At 42.4% G+C, this 8,968-nt stretch overlaps 2 protein-coding genes across 3 annotated transcripts in view; both read left to right on the forward strand.

Moving 5' to 3' along the window:
- The window catches only part of MED20 (mediator complex subunit 20), a 64,516-nt gene extending 61,563 nt beyond the window's left edge, over window positions 1-2,953 (forward strand). For both annotated transcript variants that reach the window (XR_003796795.1, XR_003796796.1), the window contains one exon: window positions 2,719-2,953. The gene's annotated coding sequence lies outside the window, so the exon portion shown is untranslated. The remainder of the gene's footprint in view (window positions 1-2,718) is intronic.
- Window positions 1-8,968, forward strand: part of USP49 (ubiquitin specific peptidase 49) — a 62,067-nt gene that overhangs the window by 42,809 nt on the left and 10,290 nt on the right. The window contains exon 3 of the mRNA XM_029243889.1: window positions 8,246-8,964. Coding sequence (XP_029099722.1) covers window positions 8,291-8,964 — 674 coding nt within the window. The 5' untranslated portion in view covers window positions 8,246-8,290. The remainder of the gene's footprint in view (window positions 1-8,245; window positions 8,965-8,968) is intronic.

The following is an 8,968-nucleotide window of genomic DNA, read 5'->3' on the forward strand; positions in this document are numbered from 1 at the left end:
TCTAAATAAGAACCACACATTGCATTTGGTTGATATCTTTTTAGGTTTCTTATCTGTAGCAAATCTATCCCCCCGCTTTTTTCTTCATGTCATTTATTTCTTAAAGACTCCAGATCACTGATCCTGTAGCATTTGCCACACTCTGATTTGGTCCGTTGGCTAATTGCAGCCTTGTGGTAGCACGTTCCTGTCTCCCACATTTCTTATAACTTGGTTAGATCCAAAGGCTTCATTGGACTCTGGTTCAGTTTTGTTTTTTTTAATAATTTATTTATTATTTATTTTTGGCTGCGTTGGGTCTTTGCTGCTGCACGCGGGCTTTCTCTGGTTGTGGCGAGCAGGGGCTACTCTTTGTTGCGGTGCACGGGCTTCTCATTGCAGTGGCTTTTCTTGTTGCGTAGCACAGGCCCTAGGTGCGCAGGCTTCAGTAGTTGTGGCATGTGGGCTCAGTAGTTGTGGCTCGTGGGCTCTAGAGCGCAGGCCCAGTAGTTGTGGTGCACGGGCTTAGTTGCTCTGCGGCATGTGGGATTTTCCTGGACCAGGGCTTGAACCCGTGTTCCCTGCATTGGCAGGCGGGTTCTTAACCAGTGCGCCACCAGGGAAGCCCAGGTTCAGTTCTTTTAGCAAGAGTACTTTATAGGTGATGCTGCTGTGAACCTCTTATTGCATCATAGCAGGGAAGCATATAATGTCTGGTTGTCTTATTTTCAATGTGAAATTGATCACTGGAGTCAGGTGCTGTCAGCCTTATCCATCCATTGTAAAGTTTCCTGTCAGCTTTCACCTAGTGGTTGGAGCTACTGACTAGATCCATTATTTCATTAGGGGTATATTATTCACTTGTGTGTGTATATGTGTCTGTGCGTGTGTGTCTATGCAATTTTAAACAAATGTATTGAGATGTAATTTACATACAATAAACAGCATGTATTTAAAGGGCACAATTCTAGAAGTTTGACCTATACGTACACTTTGACATATGTATACACATATGTACACACTTATGATGACTGCCCAGCTGCTGTAGAGAGCAGTGTTTTGGAGGCATACTGCAGGGACAAACCATAATTCCTGCGGTCAGATATTTAAAGGGTAAACCCTGATTCTCTCAGCGGTAGCAATAGAATTTTTCCATGTGGCAGTGGAGTAGAAGAGGGAGCCTTTAGTTTGGACCTTGCCTTAACACTAGCTTGTCAGGGAGATCATACTAAAAGCATCACCAGGTACAAATTACTAAGCTCTGAAGCAGACCTGTTTAATCCTTACACAGCCAAACTAGTCATCTCCACTCTCGGCTGCCACTTCTCCACACAGAGTCACAGGTAACATTTCTGTGTGTGTGTGTGTGTGCGTGTGTGTGCGCGCGCACGCACACGTGCGTGCACAGGCTCCCAGTGTATTCAGAATTTCTCTGAATTTTTTATGAGCAGTCTTCCTTGGCCCCCTTGCGCCCAGTCCACTATCCTCCTGGAAAAGGGGTTAAGTTTTAGGCACAGACCTCTTTGGCAAGAGTAGGCTAATGAATCAAAAAGTCTGATCCTTTGAAGGCCAGCTAGCTTAGCTTTGTACCACAGATGGCATTTCCTTAACCCCCTGTCTGTCATCTTACACGTCTTGATCATCAGGAGACTTGGATGAAACAGTATGTATAACTCAGTACATGATCTCAGTGTGTATAGCTCAGTACATCACTGCTACCAAACAAACAATTGCAAAACATATTCAGAAGCTTCATCCCGCAAATAGCATTAACAGTAGTATACCATAATGCGAGTATCAGAATGTGAAGATCCAACCTGAGACCAAGCCTCTGTAAGGAAATGGACAGATTTTATATGCAAAAGTATTTATGGGACTCTGTACTAAAAATTATTGAGTTGTGTGGTTTAAATGAGTGAATTTTATGGTATGTCAACTATATCTCAATAAAGTGGTTTTTTAAAAGTGTGAGAATTAAAATACATTAATTAATAGAAATGATACTTGCTGTTCTAGGAACAGACGAAATCGTCAAGAGAGAGTTGAGAACAGAATCTTAAGGAGAGTCTATATTTCAAGGAAGAGAGACACACATGAAAACAGAGAAGGTGTATTTACAGACGTAGGAAGAGAACAGTAGCCTAAAATGCAGGAGTGAGTGTGTGTTCAGTGTCAGGGGCAGAATAGATGTGGATGGGGACTGAGAAAGGGCTGATGAACTCAGCTCTGAGGAAATTGCAGAGACCTTTGAGAAAACAGTTGCTATGAAATGAAGGTGCGAAGGAGTGAGTTGTGAGAAAGATGAAGCTGCACATTATTCTTGCCATAAATAAAGTAGGCAGAAGGAGAAAGAGCCTAAAAATAGTGTCAAGGATAGTCTAGAGGCAGGGCAAAGTTGGGTCTGTGTGTTTTTTAGACAGGAGAGACTTGGGCATGTTGCAGCTGGAGAGGAAGGAGGCAAACAAAAGAGAGCAGGGACTGAAGGTACCGAGGGCTTACACCCAATTCTGGCTCTTAATACAGTTAGATAAGTTGGTATTTGGCACAGAGCAAAGCATCAGTACTGTGCTGGTCGTTCTGTCTTTATCATCTCCCTGCGCTGTGGCAATCGGTTGTGTGCTGGCTGGCTCTCTAGATGAACTCTACTGCTTTCTCACTGAGGAAAGCAGATCCTAATGCAAGAGAGAGAGACATTATTGTGCAGACATAACCTTAAATCTGTAACTCGTGATTAAACAGGCTCATTCTCGAACATCAGCGCTTGATTACTGACGAGTGATGGCCAACCTCGCAAGTCCCCGGCGCACCCAGCGCATCAGCGTACCATCACCTGTGGCCAAGAGCCGCTGCTTAAGCGGCCGTTCCGCTCTCGGGTTTAAGAGCTCAAGAACACATTTGGTTAGAGCTTCCAACCTCGTCCCAGAGAATTCAGCCTCTGCAGGAGTCTCTGAGGGACGGACGCTCTGACCTACAGGTTATCTGTCCCCCATCCACTGACCCACCCCCACATTCAGGGAGAATGGAAACGAAGGGGAACAAGGGAAAGTGCAGCAGCTGTGAGGACCCTCCACCCCTTCAGCCATCTTCCCCCCTGCACCGCCACTCCCCGCCCTGCCACCCCACCGCGTGCTCCCCCCTACACACTGCCCTTAGCCAAGGGCTAGCCTCACCCTTCTCAGTCTCTGCCCCTAGTTTTTGTTTTTGTTATTTTGTATCTATTTCTTTGTTTTGTTTTTATTTTAGCCATAATGCAAAAATTCAAAAGGCTAGTTTCATTGTATTTAAAATACAGCCTTTTAAAGCCCTATATAATAATACTCTAAAATGTAGCATTTTCCCTTTTGGGTTATTAACTGTATCTTAATGCGATTTCTACCTTGTTTTAAAAAATCTTTGTCTTAATTGGATATTGATACTAAATTATATTTTCCCATATCTCTTAGAAATAAACTGTTAGCTGAAAATAAAATTCATTTCAACACTTGTTATTTGTAAAAATGTGTTCATTGTGTCTTTAAGCACCCTTTGCAGGTTTTGTGGCACATGTAATGTAGGGTATGTGTAGCAGGTTGAAGGGTTAAAATACCCTGCTCTGTCGCATATGGCGGTGAGCAGAATCGCAGATGTTGATGATACCACGTAATTAGTATTCTTTTATGTAAATGAAGGCTGTCAGCATGTTACCATAGTGTCTACTCTCTCTGAAGCTGGAATTTATGCCGCTTGGTCTCACCAAGATCAGGCAGGATTTTTCCACTATCCTTAGTCAAGAACTGAGAAGAAATCAATACGATGAGAGAGAAGAAATGGAAATCTCCCTAAAGTAGATTCTCTTAAATTTTTCCTATTTTGTTTTTGTTGAACTTCTCCCCAGAAATTTTATTTCGGGTGATGCTGTTATCCATTTCGGATCGGCTAAGAAATCTGCTATTTGAGAATAATTGGAATAGTCCAATTAAAAGATGAATCATGTTTTCAAGCTATAGGTTTTTGAAAGATTTTTGTAATGCTCAGTCATCTCTCTCATACAGACACCTTTAAAAAATAATGTGATAAATCTAGAAGTTTCTCATCAGAACAAAAGGCAAACATTGAACAGGTTCCATTACCTTCTTTTACTATTTGGTGATATTAACTATAGTAGAATCCTTTTAAATATTAATTATGGTTTTTAGCTCAAGTTGATTCAGATTTTTAAATTAAAACTATATTACTTAAAGAAGCAAACGCTAATATTTTGTCAGGTTTGCTTTCCCTGTATGCAGATTGATCCAGGGTGAGCAGGACATTTATTTACAGTTACTGATCTACTTAACGATGGAGAACTATTAAGGCACATCATGTTCATTCCCAGTTACGCTGCAAGTTTCTCTCTTTTGGATACTGGGTGCCTGTCACACTGGATGATATATGTTTTAAATGGAAGTGTTAGGACTTTTATGACCTTTAGCAATTATGAAGGAAAAGGGGTCCATGTCAGAAAAATGTAAAATAGATTTCCTCTTTGTGCCTGTGAATGTTAGGCCTTGTTCTTAAATAAAATGGTCAGAGGATGTGTGAGGGGTGAGTGAAATACACGGTCTTTCTTGAACTGAGTATACCCAAGATTGTATTCTCTTTATTCTCTATTGTGTGTGTTGACTTTTGTGTCACTTTTGAGTGATTTCCATTTCATGATCAGCTGTGTTTTTCCTCTAGAGAAGCTAGCCTGCCTAGGTTAAATCAGTGTAGTGAGGTGCAGAGTAGCCCTGTGTTTTCCTGAATGGATTTACTCTGCCATATGGCAGGTTAGTGAGTTGCCACGACAGATCTGTAATGGGAAAAAGGCTGTGCAGGAAAAGATGTGCGTGATCAGCAGATTTATAGATCAGAAAATGAAATTGGAAGAAAGAATTTCCAGAGTGCCCTTTCCATTTGACAGCATTCCATGAACAGGGTGTGGAATGGTTTTTTAGTGGTTTTCTATTTTGGCTTTTGGTTATTCCAGCATGTTTTTTCTAGCACAGAAGTTGATTTCATAAGGTATCAATGTCCTGGGTGTTGTATTGCTGTATCCCTGTTCATAGAAATATTCTCTCTTTGTAGGATTTGAAGCTGTGCTATGTTTCATGTGATAAGATCTCAGTAGCAATTAAATTTCTGAAGACACATCAAGGTTCCTTTTGGCTAAAATGGGGATTTGTCAGGTTTTGAGTTAGAAGAGGCTATTCAGACATGATTCAGTGAGTAGTGAATCTTCCAAAGGGAAGAAAACAAAAAGAAAACCCAAGTGAGCTAAAGATAGTATGTCCTGGTGTATTTAAATCTGTGCTATCTAATACTGCAGCCGCCAGTCACATGCGCCTATTTAAATTTAAATTAATTAAAATTAAATAAAATTAAAAGTCAGCCCCTCAGTTCCACTAGCCACATTTCAGGTACTCAGGAGGCACCTGTGGCTAGTTAGCACAGTACTGGACACTGCAGATAGAGAACATTTCCATCGCTGCAGGAAGTTCTATTGAACAATGTCTAAGGGAAAGATCTCGAGAAATAAAATTTTTGATTCCTTTATTTCTTTGATTTCTATGAGGACTTCTTCAGCCCTATATAATTTACTGGATTAGTACAGTGGTTCTAAGGCTTTAATGTACAAATGAATCATCTGTAGAGCTTGTTTAAAATGGAGATTTTAGACCCCTCTCCCAAAATCTGATTCATCACATTTGGAGTCATGACCAGAAATCTGTACCTATGACAAGTATCCTAAGGAATTCTGATGCTGGTAGGTGGTTCAGAGACTACATTTTGAAAAATATGAAGTTAGTGACAAACTTGGGAATTGCCAATCTTTTGATTTTTTTTTTCCCCTTTTCATTCTTTTATTACTGACTTTCTTTTGTGTCTCCAGTAATTGGTTGTAAGCATCATGTGTATCCAACTTAAATTCCTGATTGGTAATAGGTAGCAAAAAGACAATTCATTTATTTACCATTTTATCTTTTAAATGTATGTCTGTTTTAATTTGGCTATGCCCTACAAAAAGTAAACAGAAATGGTTATTTCAATACTGTTCTGGTCTGTGTGGAGAGGTAATTCTGACAGAACACCTTTGACCACTCAAGAGTTGAACACCCACAAGTCTTGAAATTATAAAGAAAATTTTCTTTTTTAAAAGAAAAATAGGGAATTCCCTGGCGGTCCAGCGGTTAGGACACAGTGGTTGGGCCAGGGTTCGTCGATCCCTGTTCAGGGAACTAAAATCACGCAAGCCACACAGTGCGGCAAAAAAAAAAAAAAAAGGAAAGAAAGAAATATAACACATGATCTCCTCTCTGAAGGAGATTATAGCTAGTTAGGAAATGGAGAAATACATCCACAGAAATGACTTAAAGGGCACTTAGCAACAAGTCAATAATTAGAAAAATATAGTAGAAATTAAATCCTGATAGTACTCAAAGGAAAAGCATGACCTGACTTGATGGAAGATAATCTAGGTTACTTTCCTTTGTATGATTTAAGGATTTCTTATATAGGGACATGGCCCCTGCCCATTGGAATGGGCAATTTAAAAATGGGAAGGATCTCTGGTTTGGTCCTGTGGTATATTTGTGGGTTTTAGCAATAGGGCCAAGCCAAAAAAGGCATCTGGAAAACCAACTAAAGGAACTACTCAGAGTGCTTTGGATTTAGAACTTCTCTGGGTGACCCCATAGTCATAGAACTGTATTTGCTCACAGAAATGAAAGTGGGCAAGAAATGGGGTGAAGGAAATCCAGTTTATAAGAGGAACTGCCTTTAGGGAATTTAAATACTGGTATGGGGGGGGGGAGTCAAGTTTCCAAAGAATAAAAGGTTTTCTTTTAAAATAGCCTCTTTCCCTTGGAAAAATTGGTTATTAGGCTTCTCTGGTGAACAGTGTTGAAGAAGCAATGTTAGAAAGACAAAAAAAAAAAATGCTCAGTATGTTACCACTGTTTTTAAAAATAAAAAGCATTTTTACATATATCATCCAGAAGGTTTGCTTTTTTTTCTTTTGTCTCAGTAGTTTGGTTAAATACTGTAATACCAGTAGCCACTACACCTCTTGTCCTACAAGTCAGATTTGTCTCATTCTGTACTTAACTATTCTTTCAGCAAGGAAGGTAAACGTTTTCCCATCCTTTCTACAAGATGTAAATGTTCTTTTCAAAAAGACACTTCGGCTTAGTTCCTCAGGGTTGCTGTAACAAAAATGCCATAGACTAGGTGGCTTATGAATAACAAACATTTATTTCTCACAGTTCTGGAGGCTGGGAAGTCCAAGATCATGGCACCAGATTCCCTATCTGGTAAGGAGTAACTGGTTCATAGCCATATGGCTGGCTTTTCACGGTGTCCTCACATGGAGGGAAGGGGTGAGGGAGCTCTTTTATAAAGGCACTAATCCCATTCTTGAAGGCTCATCCCATGAGGGTCAACCCATTCTTGACCTAAGCACCTCCCAAAGGCCCTACCTCCTAATACCATCACCTTTCAGGGTTAAGATTTTAGCATATGAATGGGGTGCAAACATTCAGACCACAAAAGACAAAATGTTAGATTGAGGCTCAGTCTACCTACTTAGCCGGATCTTTGGACTCAAGAAAATAAAAATAATAGTTTGTACTGCAGAGGACTTTCTTTCTTACCATTTATCTTTTTTACCCTATCTTCTTATCTCTACTTTGAAATACAGTGAAACCGACCTAAGATTGCCTTTTTATTTGAGAGTCTTCATCTCTCCTGCTGGTATGTGAAACGCTGCCTGTGTCTCTCCTCTCCTTTCCTCTGCCCTGTCCCTTTTTGCATGCAGCCAGGATCTTGTCAGTATGAGACAGAGAGGCTTTCACTTCCAGGACATCATCAATTCAGAGATGGTTCAGAATACAAGTTTCTTTCCCCTGGTGGCCAGTTGGGTGCAATGTGAAATAAGGGTAATGACATTTCCGAATCAGCCTTACATAAAAATTAGCTGATATTCAAGAATTAAAACAGCCTTAGAAAATGTAAACTTACACATTAGGGCTAAGGTCTGTCGTTTAGTATTTTATGATTCTTTCTTTTTAAGGAAGTTAACTGTCTTTCTGTTATACCCAGTCTATGCCAAAATTGCTTTTCTTTTTCTTTTTTTAAACTTCCTTCCAAAAGAACCAGTTTTGAATTGAAAACAAATGAATACTGAGTGGAAAATGCCGGTTGCAAGCCTTTTTCTAGGAAAATATTTTGCTGAAAGCTTTCTCTCCCTCTCTCTCTCTCTCTCTTCGAGGGCCCTTATCGTGACAGGTTGAAAGAGTGAAGACTTCCATACGACATGGATAGATGCAAACATGTAGGGCGGTTGCGGCTAGCCCAGGACCACTCCATCCTGAACCCGCAGAAGTGGTGCTGCCGGGAGTGCGCCACCACCGAGTCCGTGTGGGCTTGTCTCAAGTGCTCCCACGTGGCCTGCGGCCGCTACATCGAAGACCACGCCCTCAAACACTTCGAAAAGACTGGACACCCGCTAGCCATGGAGGTCCGGGACCTCTACGTGTTCTGCTACCTGTGCAAGGACTACGTGCTCAACGACAACCCCGAAGGGGACCTCAAGCTGCTGAGAAGCTCCCTCTTGGCGGTCAGGGGCCAGACGCAGGACCTGCCGCTGAGGCGCGGGCGGACGCTACGGTCCATGGCCTCGGGCGAGGACGCCGTCCCGCCGCAGCGCGCTCCTCAGGGACAGCCGCAGATGCTCACGGCTCTGTGGTATCGGCGCCAGCGCCTGCTGGCCCGGACGCTGCGGCTCTGGTTCGAGAAGACCTCGCGGGGCCAGGCCAAGCTGGAGCAGCGGCGGCGGCAGGAGGCGCTGGAGCGCAAGAAGGAGGCGGCGCGGCAGCGGCGGCGCGAGGTGAAGCGGCGGCTGCTGGAGGAGCTGGCCAGCTCCCCTCCGCGCAAGAGCGCGCGCCTCCTGCTGCACGCGCCCCGCGCCGCCGCGCCGCGCGCGCCCGCTGGG

The sequence above is a fragment of the Monodon monoceros genome, unplaced genomic scaffold (genome assembly GCF_005190385.1).
Source record: "Monodon monoceros isolate NGI ecotype Baffin Bay Population unplaced genomic scaffold, NGI_Narwhal_1 Super_Scaffold_3, whole genome shotgun sequence".
NCBI classification, from domain to species: domain Eukaryota; kingdom Metazoa; phylum Chordata; class Mammalia; order Artiodactyla; family Monodontidae; genus Monodon; species Monodon monoceros.